Raw genomic sequence first — 24,876 nt, 5'->3', positions numbered from 1 at the left:
ATCTTCCTAATGAAGGCTGTTGTCTTTGATCTTTGTTTTTCAGTACTTTAAGCCCTCTTCACTTTCGGCAAGAAGGTTGTCATCAGCACATTGTAGGTTGTTAATGAGTCTTCTCCAGTTCTGATGATGATGTTCTTCATATAGTCCAGCTTCTTGGATTACTTGCTCAGCATGAGGATTGAATAAGTATAGTGAAAGGGTACAACCCTGATGCACATGTCTCCTGATTTTAAACCATGCAGCGTCATCTCATTCTGTTTGAATCAGTGTGTATTGGCCTGTGTACAGGTTCTGCTGCTATTCATAAGGTTTTCACTGGCCATTTTTTTTTTTCAGACGTAGACTGCCAGGTCTTTCTTCCTAGTCTCTCTTAGTCTGGAAGCTCTGCTTCCATCTGTCCCCCATGGGCAATCCTGCTGGTATTTGAAATACCAGTGGCGTAGCTTCCATCATCACAGCACCAAGAAAGCCACCACAGTATGACAAACTAACAGAAGCATGGTGGAATTTTTGTGTATAGTAAAATACTATATAGTTAATTTTTGAATATACAAAAGCTTCATGGTCAGGCATTATTTGTTCAAAAAGTAATTCTTTCTTCCATTGAATTGTCTTGGCATCCTTGCTAAAAATCAATTAACCATAAATATAAGGGTTTATTTCTGGACTCTCGGTGCTATTCCTTTGATTTGTATTTTTATCCTATGCCTTTACCATACTTTTGATTACCGTAGCTTTGTAGTATGTTCTGAAATTGGGAGATATGATTCCTCAAATTTTCTTTTTCTTTTTTTTAATATTGTTTTGGCTATTCTGAAATCACATTAATCGGTAGCTCAATTTGGGGAGTATTGCTGTCTTTACAATATTTAATCTTCTGATCCATGTACATGGGATGCTTTTCTATTTATTTAGGTTTTTAATTTCAACATTGTTTGTAGTTTACAGCAAACAAGCTGTGCATTTCTTTTATTAATGTCATTAAGTATTCTTTTTGACGCTATCATAAGAGATTTTTTTAAATTCTTTTTCTGAATGATCGTTGCTATTCTGTAGAAATACTTTGATTTTATATTTTGACCTTGTATTCTGCAACAATGTGAGATCATTTATTAGTTCTAATACGTTTTTATGGATTTCTTAGGATTTTTTGTGTAGAAGATCGTGTCATCTGCAAATAGAAATAGTTTTACATCTTTCTTTCCAGTCTGGATGCTTTTTGTTTCTCTTTCTTGCTATAGAACCTCTAGTACAGTGTTGAATTGAAGTGGCAAAAATAGACATCTTTGTCTTTTTTCTGATCTTGGAGGAAAGGCTTTCAGTCTTACACCATTAAGTATGATGATAGCTTTGGGTCTTTCACAGATGTCCTCTTTTGGGTTGAGGATTTTTTTATTATGAAAGGGTATTGGATTTTGTCAAATACTCTTCCTGCATTTACTGAGACGATAACGTGATTTTTGTCATTTGTACTACTGAAATCATGTATTACATTGATTGATTTTTCCATATTGAGCTAACTTTGCATTCCTTGGATAAATCCTACTTTGTCATAGTGTATAATCCTTTTTAGGTATTATTGGATATAGTTCACTAATATTTTAATGAGGACTTTTTTGTCTGTATTTCTAAGAGTAATTGGTCTGTAGTTTTCTTTTTTTATGTGTCTTTAGTTTTAATATCAGGGTGATACAGGCCTCATGTAATGAGTTAGGAAATGTTCCCATCTATTATTTGGGAGAGTATGTAAACAGTTAGTGTGAATTCTTCTTGAAATGGATGGTAGAATCACTTGTAGAGCCATTTGGTCCTGAACTTTTCTTTGTGTGGAGTTTTTTCATTACTGAATCAATCTCTTGTCATAAGTCTATTCATATTTTCTGTTTTTTTCATGAGTCAGTTCAGTTGTTTGTATCTGCCTTACTTATCTAGTGCTGCTATAACAGAACTATCACAAGTGGGTGGCTGTAACAAACAAATTTATTTACTCACAGTTTAGGAGTCTGGGCTCTAGGGGAAGGCTCCTTCTCTATCTGCTCTGGGGAAAGTCCTTGGAGATTGTTTTAGTCTGGGTTCTTAGGAGCAAAACCAGTGAAGTGTGTATAGGTATATACACAGGGATTTATTTTAAGGAAATGGTTCATGCAGTTGTGGGAGCTGGCAAATCCCAAATCTGTGGGTTAGGCAGAGGCAGCAGGCCAAATGCTTCTCCTGATTCATGTGGTTGAAGGGGTTGATGAACTTCAAATCTATAGGTCAGGCGGCAACGAGACAAATGCAGGATCATGTTGATTGATTGAGAGAGGATCGAGCTTTGCCAGACGGTCCATACATACTGGATGCAGGCCACACACCCCTAAGGAAACTCCCCTTACACCAGACCACAAAATGGAGGATAATTACATAATACTGAGAATCATGACCTAGCTAAGTTGACCAATAACATTAACCATCACAGTTAATCTCTTGTTAATTTGGCACCTGCGCACATGTCCTTAAACCATATATAATCTCTGAATAGTTATAAACTCGTACTTGTGTTTAACAGGATGCAGCTAACATGTATGCAACTGAAAACATGCTAGCGTTACCTCAGTTTCGCCTGCCGCAGATAGCCAGTTCCAGAGACGGGGTGAAGTGAGTAGCAAGAGCTTTAATGTGTGTCGATACACAGGACACAGAGGGGAATGATCTCCTCCAAAGCCTGTCTTCCCCAAATGGAGACTGGCTCAAAGATTTATAGGGCAAAATCACGGGTTTCAGGAACTTGTGGAATGTCATTCTCTCCTGGGGTGGTTCCAGTGATTATTGTCCCAAGGTATCATCTCATCTGCCTGGGGTTGACTGGTCTCCTGGGGTGATTTTGGTGGTCATAAGGTTTTCTTAGATTGTATTATTTGTTTTTACACCCTGAAAAAGACATTAGTCATTAGTAAAAATTCAATAAGGAAAAAGGAACTAAGCAGTCAAAATAAGTTTAAAATTAGAAGAGAGAAAAATGGGATAGACCTTGTTCCTGTCATGGCTGGGCAGTGTGTTCCACTAGCCCCATTTACATATTTATAATAAATAATGGCATAAAGGAGGGAAGAAAACAAATATTTGCTATACAGTCATACGTTACTTAACGTCCATGATAAAACCAAAAAAACAAACCCGCTGCCATCGAGTTGATTCTGACTCCTAGCGACCCTATACATTCAGTGAAAAAGGACATTATCTGACATGGACGTTGCGTGAACTCCATATTTTACATAGGCAGTCCCCAGGACGTGTGCCCACCCCCACTCACTGTCTTGCCTGCTGATGAGCAGGAGCCATCCAGGCTCAGACCGGCAGTGGGAGCTGCCTGTCTGCCTGACAAAGCCTGAAAGCTGTATCCATGGATACAGGAGGCCAGCCTCGCCAGGCGTGCAGCTGTGGGCCGGCGGTGGGGGCTATGCTGGCAGCCTGATGGGGACTGTGCAATTCCAAGTGCAGGGCAGGGGGTGCATGTGGAGGGGCAGAGAGGTGGCTGCAGGGAGTGGGTGTGCAGGTGCCAGAAGCGCAGCTGGCGGTGGCAACCCTGGCTGGTGCTGCAGTGTTGGTGCAGCCGTCACTGACCATGTGCAGCTGCGGCTGCCTGGAGCTGAGAGCCAGCCAGTGCTTCTAGCAAGGCTGGAACCCCCTCAACAGGAACAGAGAAGCCCCAGCAGGCTCTGCCCTGCACTGGGAGTGAAAGGTTACACAGCTTATGAGCAGATGAATAAAGCCAGGAGAGTGGGGGAGGAGGAAGAGGCTAAAGAGGAATGCGATGGGGATTGGGATGTGCCCTAGAGTCCTACTCCTCATTCACCCTGGGGGCTTGGGAACTTTAAAACCATTAGGGGGAATAATAAACAAAAGCAGAGCTGCTTTCCCTTAAAAAAAAAAATACTATGGGATCACAGACCTATATATGGTGGGGTATTTCCTGAACGGATGTTATGTGGCACATGACTATATGTATACATACATATGTGTGTGTGTGTGTGTGTGTGTGTGTGTGTAGAATGAGGGATATCATTTCTGATGTTAGATGAATCTTGGCTGAAATTAGAGAATACCAGAAAGATGTTTACCTGTGTTTTATCGACTATGCAAAGGGATATGGATCATAACAAACTATGGATAACATTGAGAAGAATGAGAATTCCAGAAAAAACACTTAACTTATGCCATTAGTGAACCTGTACATAGACGATGAGGTAGTTGTTTGAACAGAACAATGAGACCTATGTGGTTTAAAATCAGGAAGGGTGTGCATCAGGGTTGTATCTTTTTACCATACTTGTTCAATCCGTATGGTGAGCGAATAATCCGAGAAGCTGGGCTATATGAAGAACATGGCATCAAGATTGGAGGAAGACTCATTAACACCCTGTAATATGAAGATGACACAACCTTCCTTGCTGAAAGAGAAGAGAACTTGAAGCACTTACAGATGAAGATCAAAGAATACAGCCTTCAGTATGGATTGCATCTCAACATAAAACAAAAATTCGCAAAACTAGACCATTAAGCAACATCATGATAAACAGTGAAAATATTGACATTGTCAAGGATTTCATTTTACTTGAATCCACAGTCAATGCCCACATAAGCAGCAATCAAGAAATGAAATGATGTACTGCATTAAGCAAGTCTGCTGCAAAAGACCCCTTTAAAGTGTTAAAAAGCAGAGATGTCACTTTGAGGATTAAGGTGCGCCTGACCCAAGCCGTGGTATTTTCAATCGCCTGATATGCATGGGAAAGCTGAACAGTAAAAAAGACCAAAGAAGAATTGATGCATTTGAATTATGGTTTTGGAGAAGAATATTGAATACACCATGGACTGCCAGAAGAACAAACAAATCTGTCTTGGAAGAAGTACAGCCAGAATGCTCCTTAGAAGTAAGGATGACAAGACTTTGTCTTACATACTTTGGACATGTTATCAGGAGGGACCAGTCCCTGGAGAAGGACATCATCCCTGGTCAAGTAGAGGGTCACTGAAAAAGAGGAAGACCCTCAGTGAGATGGATTGGTACAGTGGCTTTAACAGTGAGCTCCAACATTGTGAGGATGGCACAGGACCGGGCAGTGTTTTGTTCTGTTGTACATAGGGTTGCTATGAGTCAGAAGCGACTCAATTTCACCTTAGGGCAACAGCATGTATGTATGTATGTATATGTTATGTATTACACACACATGTAACAAAACAAAGAAGAAGTACCGCGGTTACATTCCTCATTTCTGCAACTGGTCATGTGGTCATAGGTAGTATTTAGAATTACCTTCTGCCACCATCCATTCTGTGTTCCCTTTGCTGTCAGCAAGTACCTCAGCTGGTCGTGATACTTTGCCTGGTGGGCTGACCCAAACCTACATTCTTGAAGGGTCTGGGCCATTGGTGGTCATGTCGGAATTGGGTTGCTTTAGTTTTCCATTGACTTTAATCACAGGATATAGTAGTACTAAGAAGCGCCCTAAGAAAAAAACATATTGCTGTTGAGTCAATTCTGACTCATAGCAGCCCTGTAGGACAGAGTAGAACTGCCCCATAGTTTCCAAGGAGCTCCTGGTAGAGTCAAACTGCCAGCCTTTTGGTTAGCAACCGTAGCTCTTAACCACTACACCACCAGGTTTTCCAAGAGGTGCCCTAAGGGATCTCATCTATTCCAGAAGCTCTTCATTTCCCACATTATGTAATATCAACCTGATTTCCCTTTGGTAATGAAAATCAGTCACACCAGCCAATATGGTAACTCCCTTCTTTGCCTGTTAGTCTGGAGGCATGGGGAGCCCAAAGCAGCTAGGTGGCATTCTTAACTTCTATGGAATCAGTGTTGTGTCTACAAGTGGGAGCATTCCTCCTTTGAAACTAAGATCTCTAGACCCATACAGCATAGGGTTGTGGGGACAGGAAGCAAAAATTTGCAAGTGGGTCATAGGAATATTAATGAGTGGTGCCACTCCATTTCCACCCTCTGATTCCTTGATCCGTGAGTCCTGGCTATGGGAGAAACAGCACTGTGTATTGGATGCTGGTTTAGAACATATACAGCCTCCTGGAGAACATTGCCCCAACTCTCCAGAGCATTGTAACCTATCTAGCGCTGTAATTGTGTCTTTAGAAATTCAGACCATCATTTTGTTAAGCCAGCTGCTTCAGGATGATGAGGAGCATGGTAAGACTAGTGAATTCCTTGAGCATGGGTCCATTGCCTTACTTCATTATTGCTGTGAAGTGAGTCAGTTGATCTGAGGCAATGCTGTATGCGACAGCGTGACAATGGATAAGGCATTCTGTAAGTCCACAGATGGTAGTTTTGCCAGAAGCATTGTGTCTAGGGAAGGTAAATCTGTATTCAGAGTAAGTGTCTCTTCAGTAAGAATAACACACTGCCCTTTCCATGATAGAAGCAGTCCAATGCAATTAACCTGCCACCAGATTGCTGGCTGATCACCCCGAGGAACGGTGCCATTTCAGGGACTCAGTGTTGGTCTCTGCTGCTGGCAAATTGGGCACTCAGCAGTGGATATAGCCAAATTGGCCTTGGTGAATGGAAGTCCACATTGCTGATTCCACGCATAACCTCCATCCCTGCCACCATGGCCGCTTTGTTCATGAGCCCATTGAGCGATGACAGGAGTGGCTGGATAAAGAGGATGACTGGCTTCAACAGAACACATCATCCTATCCACTTTGTTATTAAAATTCTCCTCTGCTGAGGTCATCCTTTGGTGAGCATTCACAGGGGATACAAATACCTTCACCTCCTTGGCACATTCAGGGAAGTCTGTCAACATACCTCTTCCCTATACCACCTTGTCACCAATTTTCCAATCATGTTCCTTCCAGGTCCCTGACCAACCAACCAAAACCATTGGCTACAACCCATGACTCATCTGGGCGCTTCTTAGTACTACTATATCCTGTGATTAAAGTCAATGGAAAACTAAAGCAACCCAATTCCGACATGACCACCAATGGCCCAGACCCTTCAAGAATGTAGGTTTGGGTCAGCCCACCAGGCAAAGTATCACGACCAGCTGAGGAACTTGCTGACAGATCTGACAGCACATCTGACCATTTCTCCTTCCAAGCAAAGTGGACAACCAGGTGTACTGCTTGAATTTCTACCTTTAGGAGGATTTCCCTTCACCTCTGTCCTTCAGGGAGGTCCCAAAAGAGGCTGTAGTGCTGCCACTGTCCACTTTCAACTGGTGTCTGCATATTTCTTAGAATCATCTGTAAATCAGGCACAAGTTTTCTCTTCCTCAGTCAGCTGATCATAAGAACTCCCCATGAGGCCATAGGTGCAGACTGGGACAGAGAAGGTAATGTGACAGGAGTGGAGACCATGGGCATTTGGGCTACTTTCTCATATAACTTAGTTGTGCCTTCAGCCCACTCTCATATATACGAGTTCCATTTAATGATGGAGTGCTGCTGTGCACGTCTGTCTTTTTAACTCTGTGGGTCAGACAACACTGAGTACATGATGGGCAGTTTGAGCAGCATGGTGACTTGGTGGCCCATAATTAAGCATTCAGTCTCTACCAAAGCCCAGTAACAAGCCAAAAGCTTTTTCTCAAAAGGAGAGTGGTTGTCTACAGAAGATGGCAGGGCTTTCCTCCAAAATCCTAAGGGTTTGTGTTGTGATTCACCAACAGGGGCCTGCCAAAGACTCCAAACAGCATCTCTGTCTGCCATTGGCACTTCAGGCATCATTGGATCAGCTGGATCATATGGCCCAGGTGGCAGGGCAGCTTGCATGGCAGCCTGAACCTGTTGCAGAGCCTTCTCTTGGTCTTGGCCCCACAGAAAACTAGCAGATTTTCGAGTCACTTGATAAAGATGCCAGAGTAGCACACCCCAATGAGGGATATGTTGCCTCCAAAATCCAAAGAGGCCTATCAGGTGTTGCACCTCCCTTTTAGTTGTAGGAGGGGCCAAATGCAATAACTTATCCCTTACTTTAGAAGGAATATCTCAACATGCCCTATACCACTGGATCCATAAAAGCATTACTCACGTGCAATATGCCTGAATTTTTGTTGGATGAATTTCCCACACTCTAGCATACAAATGTTCTACCAGTAAGTCCTAGTTGTTGATACTTCACCCTTACTAGGTGCAGTCAGCATAATGTCATTTATGTGATTGACCAATATGACATCTTGTGGAAGGGAAAGGCAATCAGGGTACCTGGGAATGAAATCATGACATAGGACTAGAGAGTTGCTATACCCATGAGGAGTAAAGGTGTATTGCTGGCCTTGCCAGCTGAAGGCAAGCTGCTTCTCGTGGTCCTGGCATTAGCCAGATGAGTAGCTGCATACCAAATACCAGATATATTAATTTGCTCAAGCAATGAAACCACATCTGAAACAGCAGCTGCAGTTGCGGTCACCGCCTGGTTAAGTTTACGATAATCCACTGTCATTCTGCAAAATCCATCTGTTTTTTGCACAAGCCAAATAGGCGAATTGAATGGGGATGTAGTGGGAATCACCACCCCTGCATCCTTCAAGGCCATGATGGTGGCAGTAATCTCCAGGAGTGTGGTATTACTTTTGGTGTACTTTTTTCTTAGGTGCAGTTTTAATGGCTTCCACTTGGCTTTCCTACTATAATAGCGCCTACACTTGTCAGGGATCCAGTGTTGGGGGTTCTTCCAGTCGATGAGTATATCTGTCCCAATTATGCATTCTGTAACTGGCCAAAGCACTACAGGAATTGATTCAGGGACCCACCAGACTTACTGTGAGATGGACATGAGCTAAGACTCCATTAATAACCTGATCTCCATATGCCCCCACCCTGATTGGTGGCCCACAGTGACACTTTGGGTTTCCTGGAATTAGTGTCAGTTTAGAGCCAGTATCCAGTAATCCCAGAAAGTCTGATTATTTCCTTTTCCCCATTGAACAGTCACTCTAGTAAAAGGCCGTAAATCCCTTTGGGAAGGCTAGGAGAAAGATTAACGGTGTAAGTTTTTGGCACTGTAGTGGAGTCCTCCCTCCCCTTCAACCCTTCATTCAAGGAGTCGTGGGTTTGTAAACTTGCTCAGGCCTGGGAATTGATTGAGGGGGCATGACTCTCTGTTCTGGTGATTTGAGTTAGACTGCTTTTCATTTGACCTAGAATTCTTTCACTTGTACAGATTAAGTAGATAATTAGTAGATTTCCTATCTGTTTCACTCATAGGACACCATGACTAAGTAGCCAACACCATAATTCCATATGTGTCAGGCTATTCTGATTACTGCTTTGACTCTGCTGTTCATTATGGTAACCACACCCGCCTTTGTGGATCGAGTGCCGTTACTTTGCGCCTACTACCATGAGGTTCAATCAGGCCCGTTGTAGTTAGGTATCTTAATTCAGTTAGGGCAACTCCCATACGTAAATTAGCAATCACAGCATTCCTCAAGGATACTGGGGCTACCTTCACAAATTTGTTCCTCAGTGCTGTGGTAAAAGGTGTGTCCTCTGGGCACTACATGTATGGGTCTGTGGTTCAAACCTGATAAATCTACTCTAACCTGCTGATTTCCCTGAGCCCTTAGATACCTTCTTCTGCAGTGTACCAGGGCAGGTCTGGTACTTCACCTTGATTTAGTGTAGGCCACTGTGTAATCTGTGCTTCAGCAACCCAACCACATCAACTATTACATCCTTTCCTACTCTCTGGAGCTGAAACATTGAAGAATCTGTGCTTAGTAGTCCCATATCAATAAACTCGGACTGATCCATCTTTATGTTCCTTGCACCATTATCCTACACCCTTAATAGCCATTCCCAGCCGTATTCCCAGATTTCTGTTTGTACATATTAGAAAAGTCAAGGAGTTCTTTTGGAGTGTGTGTGCCTCCTCCTGGGTCCCTTTTTGTACTTTTCCTTTTGGGGGTTGCTGAGACTTAAAAGTAGTTAAAGGTCTAGAAGCCAAAATGGGTGGTGGGGCTGTGTTTTGAGAACATTCAGCGTTGTCTTGTAAGGCATCTGCCTCAGGTGATGCCACCGGCAATGATTCAGACAAAGGCTTTTCAGACTCAGCTGGGTTAATCTCATCAGATGGGGGTCAAGGGGCTAATGGTTTTGCTGGGGAGGGTGGTTTAGCAAACAAAGATGGAGTAATCTCCTCAGCTGGGATTGAGAGGGCTGTTTCTGTTGGCAAGAGTATTTCAACAGCGTTTAGGGGCTCAGTGTCCCCAGCTTCTTGATTATCTGCTCATATATTCCCAAGTTTAAGGATCCCATTTCTTCCTATAATGCCCTAAGTAACTTCAGACACCACTTGAGGTTGGGGATTAAGTTGATGTCGTAATTCAGCCACTCTTACAGTAAGATTCTGGATTTGGTTTTTGGCAGTATCAGCTCTTTTACTACAAGAAGTAAGGCTTTCTTTCAAGGCACAAGTGGAAACTTTGAGGTCATTTATGCAGCGCTTGAGCTTTGACTCTGAAGCCCTGAGCTCATCTCTTTCTTTCACCATTTTGTATAGTGCAAGGAGGACGAACCAACCAGCTTCCTTATACTTCTCATTATGACAAAATTGTGGAAAGGTATTAACCATGTGATCACCCAGAGCCTCGTTTTTTTTTTTTAATAACTTTTATTAAGCTTCAAGTGAACGTTTACAAATCCAATCAGTCTGTCACATATAAGTTTACATACATCTCACTCCCTACTCCCACTTGCTCTTCCCCTCTTGAGTCAGCCCTTTCAGTCTCTCCTTTCTTGACAATTTTGCCGGCTTCCCTCTCTCTCTATCCTCCCATCCCCCCTCCAGACAAGAGTTGCCAACACAATCTCAAGTGTCCACCTGATATAATTAGCTCACTCTTCATCAGCATCTCTCTCCCACCCGCTGACCAGTCCGTTTCATTTCTGATGAGTTGCCTTCAGGGATGGTTCCTGTCCTGTGTCAACAGAAGGTCTGGGGAGCATGGCCGCCGGGATTCCTCCAGTCTCAGTCAGACCATTAAGTTTGGTCTTTTTATGAGAATTTGGGGTCTGTATCCCACTGATCTCCTGTTCCCTCAGGGGTCCCCTGCTGTGCTCCCTGTCAGGGCAGTCATCGATTGTGGCCAGGCACCAACTGGTTCTTCTGGTCTCAGGATGATGTAGGTCTCTGGTTCATGTGGCCCTTTCTGTCTCTTGGGCTCTTAGTTGTCGTGTGGCCTTGGTGTTCTTCATTTTCCTTTGCTCCAGGTGGGTTGAGACCAATTGCTGCATCTTAGATGGCCGCTTGTTAGCATTTAAGACCCCAGACGCCACATTTCAAAGTGGGATGCAGAATGATTTCATAATAGAATTATTTTGCCAATTGACTTAGAAGTCCCCTCAAACCATGTTCCCCAGACCCCCGCGCTTGCTCCGCTGGCCTTTGAAGCATTCATTTTATCCCGGAAACTGCTTTTGGTCCAGTCCAATTGAGCTGACCTTCCATGTATTGAGTGTTGTCTTTCCCTTCACCTAAAGCAGTTCTTATCTACTGATTAATCAATAAAAAACCCTCTCCCACCCTCCCTCCCTCCCCCCCTCGTAACCACAAAAGTATGTGTTCTTCTCAGGTTTACTATTTCTCAATATCTTATAATAGTGGTCTTATACAATATTTGTCCTTTTGCCTCTAATTTCGCTCAGCATAATGCCTTCCAGGTTCCTCCATGTTATGAAATGTTTCAGAGATTCGTCACTGTTCTTTATCGATGCGTAGTATTCCATTGTGTGAATATACCACAATTTATTTACCCATTCATCCGTTGATGGACACCTTGGTTGCTTCCAACTTTTTGCTATTGTAAACAGAGCTGCAATAAACATGGGTGTGCATATATCTGTTTGTATGAAGGTTCTTGTATCTCTAGGGTATATTCCCAGGAGTGGGATTTCTGGGATGTATTGGTAGTTCTATTTCTAACTGTTTAAGATAACGCCAGATAGATTTCCAAAGTGGTTGTATCATTTTACAATCCCACCAGCAGTGTATGAGAGTTCCAATCTCTCCGCAGCCTCTCCAACATTTATTATTTTGTGTTTTTTGGATTAATGCCAGCCTTGCTGGTGTGAGATGGAATCTCATGGTAGTTTTAATTTGCATTTCTCTAATGGCTAATGATCGAGAGCATTTTCTCATGTATCTGTTAGCTGCCTGAATATCTTCTTTAGTGAAATGTGTGTTCATATCCTTTGCCCACTTCTTGATTGGGTTGTTTGTCTTTTTGTGGTTGAGTTTTGACAGAATCATGTAGATTTTAGAGATCAGGCGCTGGTCTGAGATGTCATAGCTGAAAATTCATTCCCAATCTGTAGGTGGTCTTTTTACTCTTTTGGAGAAGTCTTTAGATGAGCATAGGTGTTTGATTTTTAGGAGCTCCCAGTTATCGGGTTTCTCTTCATCATTTTTGGTAATGTTTTGTATTCTGTTTATGCCTTGTATTAGGGCTCCTAGGGTTGTCCCAATTTTTTCTTCCATGATCTTTATCGTTTTAGTCTTTATGTTTAGGTCTTTGATCCACTTGGAGTTAGTTTTTGTGCATGGTGTGAGGTATGGGTCCTGTTTCATTTTTTTGCAAATGGATATCCAGTTATGCCAGCACCATTTGTTAAAAAGGCTATCTTTTCCCCAGTTAATTGACACTGGTCCTTTGTCAAATATCAGCTGCTCATATGTGGATAGATCTATGTCTGGGTTCTCAATTCTGTTCCATTGGTCTATGTGTCTGTTGTTGTACCAATACCAGGCTGTTTTGACTACTGTGGCTGTATAATAGGTTCTGAAGTCAGGTAGAGTGAGGCCTCCCACTTTCTTCTTCTTTTTCAGTAGTGCTTTGCTTATCCGGGGCTTCTTTCCCTTCCATATGAAATTGGTGATTTGTTTCTCTATCCCCTTAAAATATGACATTGGAATTTGGATCGGAAGTGCGTTAAATGTATAGATGGCTTTTGGTAGAATAGACATTTTTACTATGTTAAGTCTTCCTATCCATGAGCAGGGTATGTTTTTCCACTTAAGTATGTCCTTTTGAATTTCTGGTAGTAGAGCTTTGTAGTTTTCTTTGTATAGGTCTTTTACATCCTTGGTAAGATTTATTCCTAAGTATCTTATCTTCTTGGGGGCTACTGTGAATGGTATTGATCTGGTTATTTCCTCTTCGGTGTTCTTTTTGTTGATGTAGAGGAATCCAAGTGATTTTTGTATGTTTATTTTATAACCTGAGACTCTGCCAAACTCTTCTATTAGTTTCAGTAGTTTTCTGGACGATTCCTTAGGGTTTTCTGTGTATATAATCATGTCATCTGCAAATAGTGATAACTTTACTTCTTCCTTGCCAATCCGGATACCTTTTATTTCTTTGTCTAGCCTAATTGCCCTGGCTAAGACTTCCAACACGATGTTGAATAAGAGCGGTGATAAAGGGCATCCTTGTCTGGTTCCCGTTCTCAAGGGAAATGCTTTCAGGTTCTCTCCATTTAGAGTGATATTGGCTGTTGGCTTTGCATAGATGCCCTTTATTATGTTGAGGAATTTTCCTTCAATTCCTAGTTTGGTAAGAGTTTTTATCATAAATGGGTGTTGGACTTTGTCAAATGCCTTTTCTGCATCAATTGATAAGATCATGTGGTTTTTGTCTTTTGTTTTATTTATGTGATGGATTACATTAATGGTTTTTCTGATATTAAACCAGCCTTGCATGCCTGGTATAAATCCCACTTGATCAGGGTGAATTATTTTTTTGATGTGTTGTTGGATTCTATTGGCTAGAATTTTGTTGAGGATTTTTGCATCAATGTTCATGAGGGATATAGGTCTATAATTTTCTTTTTTTGTAATGTCTTTACCTGGTTTTGGTATCAGGGAGATGGTGGCTTCATAGAATGAGTTGGGTAGTATTCCGTCATTTTCTGTGCTTTGGAATACCTTTAGTAGTAATGGTGTTAACTCTTCTCTGAAAGTTTGGTAGAACTCTGCAGTGAAGCCGTCCGGGCCAGGGCTTTTTTTTGTTGGGAGTTTTTTGATTACCGTTTCAATCTCTTTTTTTGTTATGGGTCTATTTAGTTGTTCTACTTCTGAATGTGTTAGTTTAGGTAGGTAGTGTTTTTCCAGGAATTCATCCATTTCTTCTAGGTTTTCAAATTTGTTAGAGTACAATTTTTCGTAGTAATCTGAAATGATTCTTTTAATTTCATTTGGTTCTGTTGTGATGTGGTCCTTCTCGTTTCTTATTCGGGTTATTTGTTTCCTTTCCTGTATTTCTTTAGTCAGTCTAGCCAATGGTTTATCAATTTTGTTAATTTTTTCAAAGAACCAGCTTTTGGCTTTGTTAATTCTTTCAATTGTTTTTCTGTTCTCTAATTCATTTAGTTCAGCTCTAATTTTTATTATTGGTTTTCTTCTGGTGCCTGATGGGTTCTTTTGTTGCTCACTTTCTATTTGTTCAAGTTGTCGGGACAATTCTCTGATTTTGGCTCTTTCTTCTTTTTGTATGTGTGCATTTATCAATATAAATTGGCCTCTGAGCACTGCTTTTGCTGTGTCCCAGAGGTTTTGATAGGAAGTATTTTCATTCTCATTGCATTCTACGAATTTCCTTATTCCCTCCTTTATGTCTTCTATAACCCAGTCTTTTTTCAGGAGGGTATTGTTCATTTTCCAAGTATTTGATTTCTTTTCCCTAGTTTTTCTGTTATTGATTTCTAGTTTTATTGCCTTGTGGTCTGAGAAGATGCTTTGTAATATTTCGATGTTTTGGACTCTGCAAAGGTTTGTTTTATGACCTAATATGTGGTCTATTCTAGAGAATGTTCCGTGTGCGCTAGAAAAAAAAGTATACTTTGCAGCAGTTGGGTGGAGAGTTCTGTATAAGTCAATGAGGTCAAGTTGGTTGATTATTGTAATTAGATCTTCCGTGTCTCTGTTGAGCTTCTTACTGGATGTCCTGTCCTTCTCCAAAAGTGGTGTGTTGAAGTCTCCTACTATAATTGTGGAGGTATCTATCTGGCTTTTCAATTCTGTTAAAATTTGATTTATGTATCTTGCAGCCCTGTCATTAGGTGCATAAATATTTAATATGGTTATGTCTTCCTGATCAATTGTCCCTTTTATCATTATATAGTGTCCTTCTTTATCCTTTGTGGTGGATTTAAGTCTAAAGTCTATTTTGTCAGAAATTAATATTGCTACTCCTCTTCTTTTTTGCTTATTGTTTGCTTGATATACTTTTTTCCATCCTTTGAGTTTTAGTTTGTTTGTGTCTCTAAGTCTAAGGTGTGTCTCTTGTAGGCAGCATATAGATGGATCGTGTTTCTTTATCCAGTCTGTGACTCTCTGTCTCTTTATTGGTGCATTTAGTCCATTTACATTCAGTGTAATTATAGATAAATAAGTTTTTAGTGCTGTCATTTTGATGCCTTTTTATGTGTGTTGTTGACAATTTCATTTTTCCACATACTTTTTTGTGCTGAGGCGTTTTTCTCAGTAAATTGTGAGATCCTCATTTTCATAGTGCTTGACTTTATGTTAGTTGAGTCGTTACGTTTTTCTTGGTTTTTATCTTGAGTTATAGAGTTGTTATACCTTTTTGTGGTTACCTTATTATTTACCCCTATTTTTCTAAGTAAAAACCTAACTTGTATTGTTCTATATCACCTTGTATCACTCTCCATATGGCAGTTCAATGCCTCCTGTATTTAGTCCCTCTTTTTGATTATTGTGATCTTTTACCTATTGACTTCCATGATTCCCCGTTATGTGTATTTTTTTTTTTAATTAATCTTAATTTGTTTGTTTTTGTGCTTTCCCTATTTGAGTTGATATCAGGACGTTCTGTTTTGTGACCTTGTGTTGTGCTGATATCTGATATTATTGGTTCTCTGACCAAACAATATCCTTCAGTATTTCTTGTAGCTTTGGTTTGGTTTTTGCAAATTCTCTAAACTTGTGTTTGTCTGTAAATATCTTAATTTCGCCTTCATATTTGAGAGAGAGTTTTGCTGGATATATGATCCTTGGTTGGCAGTTCTTCTCCTTCAGTGTTCTGTATATGTCGTCCCATTCCCTTCTTGCCTGCATGGTTTCTGCTGAGTAGTCAGAACATATTCTTATTGATTCTCCCTTGAAGGAAACCTTTCTTTTCTCCCTGGCTGCTTTTAAAATTTTCTGTTTATCTTTGGTTTTGGTGAGTTTGATGATAATATGTCTTGGTGTTTTTCTTTTTGTATCAATCTTAAATGGGGTTCGATGAGCATCTTGGATAGATATCCTTTCGTCTTTCATGATGTCAGGGAAGTTTTGTGTCAGGAGTTCTTCAACTATTTTCTCTGTGTTTTCTGTCCCCCCTCCCTGTTCTGGGACTCCAATCACCCGCAGGTTATCCTTCTTTATAGAGTCCCACATAATTCTTAGGGTTTCTTCATTTTTTTTAATTCTTTTATCTGATTTTTTTTCAGCTATGTTGGTGTTGATTCCCTGGTCCTCCAGATGTCCCAGTCTGCATTCTAATTGCTCGAGTCTGCTGCTCTGGCTTCCTAGTGTGTTGTCTAATTCTGTTATTTTATTGTTAATCTTTTGGATTTCTACATGTTGTCTCTCTATGGATTCTTGTAACTTATTAATTTTTCCACTATGTTCTTGAATAATCTTTTTGAGTTCTTCAACAGTTTTATTGGTGTGTTCCTTGGCTTTTTCTGCAGTTATCCTAATTTCATTTGTGATATCATTAAGCATTCTGTAAATTAGTTTTTTATATTCTGTATCTGATAATTCCAAGATTGTATCTTCATTTGGGAAAGATTTTGATTCTTTTGTTTGGGGGGTTGGAGAAGCTGTCATGGTCTGCTTCTTTAAGTGGCTTGATATGGATTGTTGTCTCCGAGCCATCACTGGGAAACTAGTTTTTCCAGAAAATCTGCTAAAAAAAAAATGCAGTCAGATCCCTATCAGAGTTCTCCCTCTGGCTCAGGCTATTCAGATGTTAATGAAGCCGCCTGGGGAGGGTGGGGGAGGGAACAGAGAGATAGGAGAGTAGCACCTCAGAATATAGCCAGAGTTGCTTGTCTTGCTTGGAATGACTATTATATCTGAGATTCCCGCGGGTGCATCGCCTATGTGTGCTGGCTGTGTGGAGATTGCCCCCGGGGGGTCTGGCCCGCTGGAGTCACGGTCAGATCCTCCGCTTCCAGCCCCACGCCCAGCGTCAAGGCTCCCCTACTGGGATGATGCACTCTCGACTCCAAAATCAGTCGCTGCCTCCTGGGGACTTCTCGTCCCTCCAGCCGCGTGGCCGTGCCGCCTCCGAGAACCAGTTGGGCCTCCTCCCGGGGTTAGTTCAGATGGGTGGAGCAGCTCCCTGTGCTTGTGCCGTGACCGAGTGTCCCGGCTGGGACGCTGTTCTCCCCGCTCCAATACCAGTCGCTGCCTCCCAGGGACTTCTCCTACCGGCTGCGTCCCACGCCGCCCATGGAACCGGCTGGTCCCCCTCCCGGGGTTAGTTCAGGGGGGTGGAGCAGCTCTCTGTGCTTGTGCCGTACCTGACTGGTACGCTGGGTCCAGGCTCTGGAAACAATCGCTGCTTCCCTGTATTAGTTCGTTGTCCGTCTGTAAATCTGTGTTTGTTGTTCAGGGTTCGTAGATTGTTATGTATGTGATCGATTCACTTGTTTTTCCGAGTCTTTGTTGCAAGAGGGATCCGAGGTAGCGTCTGCCTAGTCCGCCATCTTGGCTCCGCCCCCTCCAGAGCCTCGTTTTTTCATCAATACTTAATATGTTGGTGGTGGTGTTTTGTGTATTTCTATCGCTACCTCATGTTGTTACCAATTGCCCACCTGACACAAAGGGTCCTTGTCTTTTCCTGAGTAAGAATACATGCGAAAGACAAACTCTAGCTTCAGCAAGTTTTATTTTGCTTGAGTCAAGCAAAAGGATTCAGCGAGGATCTAAGCCTCTCCAAAAGACTGACTCGAAAAGGGAAGCTAGGCTAGGGCTTATATGGGTTCGGTGGAGACAATAGAGTAATGAATATTTAGTGGGCTTCTTTCAAGGGGTGGGTACTTCTCAGGATGGCAGTGCATGTTAATTAGGTTGCCTGCATCTGGGATCCAAGATGGAACCTGCTGATATTCAAGATGGACTCCTCTCAGCAGCCCTTGGCATTACTTATGGGATATAGCGCAAGCACACTGATCTTTGGCAGTGCATCACCATCTTCGGAGGGCTAAGGAAGGTTAAGCCGCAGTCACAGTTTGTTCTTCTGTAAAGGGGGAAGGGACTAGAAAAAACACTAAGAAGGAGATAGTAATTCACTGGTTGTTTCAGCCTTATCTCATGTTGACAGGGTGTGGTTCTTATGGTAATCTTTTAACAGGCCTTTTGTTCAGCCAGCACAGTTGATCCTATCTATCTCAATGTCATGGATTAGCAGTGCCTTCTTTACTACTGGAGGCAAAGTCATCAACATCTTTAAGACCAGCCACACTTGAGAACCATTTATAAAACTCATCCTTAGAATTTTGCTTCTCTAGAACCGCTCTCAGTACCAAATGTCTTTGGCTGGGTTCTCTAGAGAAGCAAAACCAGTAAAGCATATAAATATATGTAGAGAGAAATTTGTATGAAGTAAATGGCTCATACGGTTTTAGAGGCTGGAATGTCCTAAGTCCTTGGGTCTCAGTGCAGCTTCTCCTGATTCACATAGCCGCAGGGCTGGCAAACCTAAGGTCAGCAAGTCAGACAGCAGGGCTCTTGGTCACAGGCTGCAAAGATCGATGAATGCCAGATTGGCAGGCAAGATGCCAGGCAAGCTGGTAACTCAGGTCCTGAGAACCAAAGGTCAGACAAACAGGAGCCAGCTGCAGGATCCAGAGCAAACAAAAGCCATGAGCCTTGCCAGAAAGTCCACCTGTCTTGGTTATATGGTGCTGCTATAACAGAAATACCGCAAGTGGATGGCTTTAACAAAGAGAAATTTATTTTCTCACAGTAAGGTAGGCTAAAAGTCCAAATTCAGGGGGTTGGCTCCAGGGGAAGGCTTTCTCTCTGCTTTCTCTGTAGAGGAAGCTCTTTGTACTCAATCTTCCCCGGGTCGAGGAGCTTCTCAGGCACAGGGACCCTGGGTCCAAAGGACGTGCTCTGCTTCTGGTGCTGCTTTTTTGGTAATATGAGGTCCCCCCACTCTATGTTTGCTTCCCTTTCCATTTATCTCTTGAGAGATAAAAGGTGGTGTAGACCACACACCAGGGAAACTCCCTTTACCTTGGACAGGGAGGTGACTTGGGTAAGGGTGGTGTTACAATCCCACCCTAATCCTCTTTAACATAAAATTACAATCACAAAATGGAAGACAACCATGGAGTATTAGGAATCATGGCCTAACTAAGTTAATACACATTTTTGGGGGGACATAATTTAGCCCATGACACCACTTATATTGAATGCAGGCCACATCGTCAAGGAAATACCCTTTGAGCTGACTGGCTACTTACAGAAGATCCCATTATAGAGGTGATCATATTATATCAAATCTCATCATGAAGGTGGTCACATCATTATATGACTGCCAAACTACATCATAACTGCCAAACCACTGAGAATCATGGCCTAGCCAAGTTGACACGCAACCTTAACAGTCACAATGGGCATTACATTCTAAGAACAGCAAATGTATGGGATTAATGGAGGAAAGGGGAGGTATAGTAGGGGACAAAAGTGATGTGAATGGAGAGAGTGTAATGGGGTAGTGCAGGAGATTGAAGGAGATGTAATTCCATGAACAGAGGGAGGGGCGAGAGCAGAGGGTGTGCTTCCTTACCAGTGAAGTCCTGGTGGTATAGAATCTAACCTCAGGAAGTTAAGAGGAAAGGGGGTAATGTTTGGAAGAAGCTGGCACGTGGATTTAACAACAACCCACTGAAAGTGCCATTGTTTAAACACAGGAATAACCTGGGTGGTGGGTCACTGTCCCTGACCTCTCAGGTATCTTTGGAATGAAACTCTCCCTTTGTCTTTTTCCAGGCCTACGCCCTTGTTAATCTTCATTGGTGGAGGTTAAGAAGTGATCTTTGAGAACTAACCCCTTAGATCTGGTAGGTTTTTGCTTGTCTTATTTCTCTACCTTAATATCTCAAGATTCTGGTAAATTATAGACAATAAGGATGGGGCTCTGGACACCAAGATGAAAGGGATAAGAAAATTCTCTCTAATGCTACTCTTGTTCTGAATTAGCTCATCCGGTAGCGTATTAGGTTTACGTGTGATTCTTGCAATTCAGCTAATCAGCGTAGATACCCAGCCACCCAGTGCCATCAATAGCAGCCAAAAATCCAGCCAAGGTGAGCTGGATAGAAGTCCAGCATATAAAGAATCTTATTAATGGGAATTACTATGTATTAATTTTTAATTCATTCAACAAATCTTGTTAAGTACCCATGCTTTGCTAGACTCTGTTCTTTGTACTGCTGATGCAGTTTGAACAAAATAAACAACAATCCCTGTCCTTTGGGTTTACATTCTACTAGACAGACAATTTTCTAGAATCAAGATAAATAAGTAAAGTTTATGTTAGATGGTGATAAGTGCTTTAAGGTGAAAACAAAAATTATGAGAGAGACAGAATTTGAGTTGGAAGTTCTTTCAAATATTTGAGAACCTTGCTTAAAAGGAGACTTGAACAGAGGAACACACGTGAAGGCGGGGAAGAGCCGGATGGACATACAGAGCATCCGTGTTAGAGGAAACAGCAACTATGAAGGCCCACTTGTTAGCCGCTGTAGAGTCAGCTTGTGGCAACCGCACGCACAGTGGGACAAAACACTGCCCGGTCCTGGGCCACCCTTGCAGTCTGTCGTGGATTGCACTGTTGTGATCCATGAGGGTTTCACTGACTGATTTTCCAGAAGTAGATCACCAGGCCTTTCTTTCTAGTCTGTCTTTGTCTGGAAGCTTTGCTGAAACCTGTTCATCATCATAGCAACATGCAGGCCTCTACTGACACTTTTACCACTGAACCACCATTGTCCTCATAAGGGCCCTAAGTATGGTAAAAGTGTTTGGTGCATTCTGGAAACAGCCAGGAATTAGTGTGACCAGACTCAGTGGGTCAGGGAGAGGAGTATGAGATGATTACTGCAGGGTGATATGTGGGGTGGGTGCCAGTGGTCTTGCAGGCCCTTGGGAGGACTTGACCTTCTACTCTGAGTGAATCAGAAAGCCATTGGAGGGTTTTGAGCAGAGGAGTGATACAGTCTGTCTTGGTTTAACAGGCTTACTCTGCCTGCCTTATGGAGAAGAGACTGAGGCGGGGTGAGGGAGGTAATGAGAAAGTCAGTCAGGATGCTGTTGCAGTTAAGTTTAGTGGAGAAGTCAGAGTTGAAGGGAGAAAGATATTAGACATCAGAGAATGGATTATAGTTCAGGTTGTGAGTCAAGATGAGATTACCGGGAGAGCTCACTCTTAATGTGTTCTGTCAGGCATGCGTTGACATTGCATTGTGCCATTTATTGATTGTGTGTCGATACTTTTACTGTATCCTTTGAATTTGATGTCTCTTTTCTTTGAGTTGGAGTTGACAGAATGGCAACAGGGTTGTTTTTGTTTGTTTTGGTTTTCTACATTAACATTTATGAAGTTTGTGTATATGAATCGAGATACATGGGTTTAATAGAATTTTTCTTCCGATCCCACTACAAAACAAGGTATCACTGAATAGTTGGTGCTTTTCAAAAAATAGTTGTTACCTAAAGTGTGTTGTTATTGTTGTCACTGGGTGCCGTTGGGTTGGTTCCAACTCAGAAAAACCCAGCGTACAGCAGAATGAAACGCACCATTCTCACAGTCGTTGATACATTTGAGTCCGTTGTTGCAGCCAATGTGTCAGTTCATCTCATCGAGGGTCTTCCTCTTTTTCACTGACCCACTACTTTACCAAGCATGATGTCCCTCTGCAGTGACTGGTCCCTCCTGATAACACATCCAAAGTAAATAACACAAAGTTTTGCCATCCTTGCTTCTAGGGAACATTTTGACTGTACACCTTAAGTGTAGGAAATACAAAATTTTACCTCTTTTTTGGTGAAATTTTGGTGGGTTTTTAGATACAGAAACACATTTAAAAGTTCTGAAACTTGCCAAAGAAGACACAACTGGTATGTGATGGCTTTAGAATTCCAACTCAGTCTTCTCTGAGTCCAAAGCCCATGTTTTTAAACACTGCACAATGATCCCTGTGTAAAAATACTCGTTCTTTTTCCTAGTGCTTGTTGAAGGTTTTTTGTGTGTTTTTAGCATTCTTCAAATATTTATTGATCTGAAAAAGGACATTTTTCTAGTTTGCCGAGGGTTTGGAAAATAAGCAAGCTAGGATAATTACATTGAAGTTACTAGTCCAGCCTTTAAAAAAAAAAAAAAAAATCAGTTAAAATAGTATTACATTTTTAGGGATTTGATGGAGGGCTTGGTTAACAGAGCAAAATTTCCTGGAAGACTTGATGTTGTAGCTTTTTAATTTTTTTTTTTTTTTTGTAACAGGAGAAATCATAATCAGTGTAGTGCAAAGTAATGATTTTGGAGTTACAGATCTGATTTTGTAATGACAGATTTTAAGCTGTCATGTACTCTCTTTTGTGTCTTACTATCCTTATCTGTAAAATATGAATTAAATAATACATTTTACTGTACTTACTGATGTCGTGTGTTTGTACTTAGGTGGCGATTTATATAAAGGAAGCCTTGGGACTTGTTGTGACCATACCCTCCAAGCAAAAAAAATGGAGCAACCATCTGTGCTATGTGAGGAAGAACAAGAGCCGGGACCACAGAAAAGCGTAAAAGAAACCACACAAGTGAATGATGAAGATTCTGAACTGATCTTTGTTGGGGTGGAACATGTAAATGAAGATGCTGAGCTGATCTTCGTTGGCGTCACTTCACAATCAAAACCAGTCGTTTCAACCATTTTGAACAGAGCCACCCCAGGTTCATATTCGCGGAGGAGAAAGTATGGTCACCTCAGACAAGATCCTCCTTGCAGTATCTCGCAGCCTTCAAGTCATATGACCCCAGCATCAAAAGTGGCGACTCTCTCACCAGTTTCTCCATCTGAAGTGAGATCAACAGATAGTCCTATTATTATTGAGCCCTCGTCTAATCCTGATTATAAAAATAACTCGCCACAAGTCAAGCCTAATAGCGCTTCGGAGTTATGCTCTCCTTTGATTAGGTTCACAAGTTCATTGCAGCATCCAGGAGGAGCAGCATTTTCTGTAGGAGGTGTGAATGAAGGGCGTCGTGTGTCAAAGCAACTTTCCACTTCCGAAGTGAACAGCACAAATCCCAAAAGGCCTAAACTCAGTGATGGAGTCCCAGGGGGACATTCTTTAGCTTTGTCCTCCTTAGGTATCTCTCCTACAAGGAACGTGCAGCAAAATATACCCTCAAAAGATATTTATACCTCACTAAGCCGTGTTCAGAATAGAGCACCTTTTCCAACAGCTTTTCCAAAGGACAGTGCCAATTTTAAGACCTTAAATCTGGATAGAGAAAACGGGGGACGGGCAAAAACAGACTTTTCAAGAATAGCAAGTGAAAACAAGACCTTTGATTCCCAGGAAGGAAACCTGATTGTGTTACTTCCTGACTTCTACTATGGACATAGTGAAGGAAATGGGCAGCCAGAAGAGAAGACTTTTACAAACTTTAAGTGCCTCAGCTGCCTGAAAGTTCTAAAGAACGTGAGGTTTATGAACCACATGAAACACCATTTGGAACTCGAGAGGCAGAGGAGTAACAGCTGGGACAGCTACACCATCTGCCAGCACTGCAACCGGCAGTTTCTCACTCCCTTCCAGCTGCAGCGCCACATCGAAAGTGTGCACGTCAGCCAGGACCCCTCCACGGTTTGTAAAATCTGCGAGCTGTCATTCGAAACAGACCACGCTCTCTTACAACACATGAAGGACACACACAAGCCAGGTGAAATGCCCTATGTGTGCCAAGTTTGCAATTACAGATCGTCGGCCTTTGCTGACGTGGAAACCCATTTTAGATCCCGCCATGAAAACACTAAGAATTTGCTTTGTCCATTTTGTCTCAAAATTTTCAAAACTGCAGTACCCTACATGTGTCATTATACGGGGCACAGGGAAAAGAGCGTTCACCAGTGTTCCAAATGCCGACTACAGTTTTTGACCTTCAAGGAGAAAATGGAGCATAAGACCCAGTGTCATCAAATGTTTACGAAGCCTAAGCAACTACAAGGATTACCGCCTGAAACAAAAGTTGTTATTCAGGTGTCGCCAGCACCTCCTCATCTGGGATCAGCAGGAGTAGCATCCATCACTGTGAGTTCATCTGAACTGCCACCCCTGGGTCTAAAAGAATTGCCAGGAAAACCCATTAATTCTAGTTTGTGTAAATCTCAAGGGTTTCAGTCCAAGTCAAAAGCCCCAATAAAGCGAAAACCACAAAGCGCACATTTGTCGATAGCACCAAATGAATAGAAACCAATGAATCATTCATGAGTTTCTTAAATTCATGATGTGCAACATTTCTTGGTCTGAAGTGTTATTTTAAAATATATTGTCTGATTTTCATGTTTTTTTTTTTTTTTTTTAATCTGGTTTAATACGTAAAAGGTTTTTGTGTGAGAGAGAGAGAGAGGGAAAAAAAAGTTGTATTGGTTATTTTTTGTTATGCCTGAGCTTGCAAGTTCTTACTTCTGTATATAGAATCTGTGGAGTTTTTCAAATACTTAACTGTATTTTCAACTTTTTCCATGCATCGAAGATTTCAGTATTAACTCTAGTCTGACAGGAATGGCTTTGCTAAGGGGCGAGGCCTGGCCCTGTTTGCTCCTGAACACCCAGAAGTG

The 24,876-nt window shown here is 41.8% G+C and overlaps 1 protein-coding gene across 16 annotated transcripts in view; it reads left to right on the top strand.

Annotated features, from left to right (window-relative positions):
* The window catches only part of ZNF280B (zinc finger protein 280B), a 71,618-nt gene extending 46,981 nt beyond the window's left edge, over positions 1-24,637 (top strand). For 8 of the 16 annotated variants that reach the window (XM_049866816.1, XM_049866815.1, XM_049866814.1 and 5 more), the window contains exons 2-3: positions 20,024-20,094; positions 22,713-24,637. In XM_049866816.1, coding sequence (XP_049722773.1) covers positions 22,775-24,505 — 1,731 coding nt within the window. In that variant the 5' untranslated portion in view covers positions 20,024-20,094; positions 22,713-22,774 and the 3' untranslated portion in view covers positions 24,506-24,637. The remainder of the gene's footprint in view (positions 1-20,023; positions 20,095-22,712) is intronic. The other 8 variants (XM_049866825.1, XM_049866824.1, XM_049866822.1 and 5 more) reach the window with 1 other exon arrangement.
* Positions 24,638-24,876: the final 239 nt, after the last annotated feature.

The sequence above is a fragment of the Elephas maximus genome, chromosome 22 (assembly GCF_024166365.1).
Source record: "Elephas maximus indicus isolate mEleMax1 chromosome 22, mEleMax1 primary haplotype, whole genome shotgun sequence".
Taxonomy (NCBI): domain Eukaryota; kingdom Metazoa; phylum Chordata; class Mammalia; order Proboscidea; family Elephantidae; genus Elephas; species Elephas maximus.
Note: the sequence above shows the minus strand (reverse complement) of the source record. Positions and strands in the feature narration are given on the sequence as shown.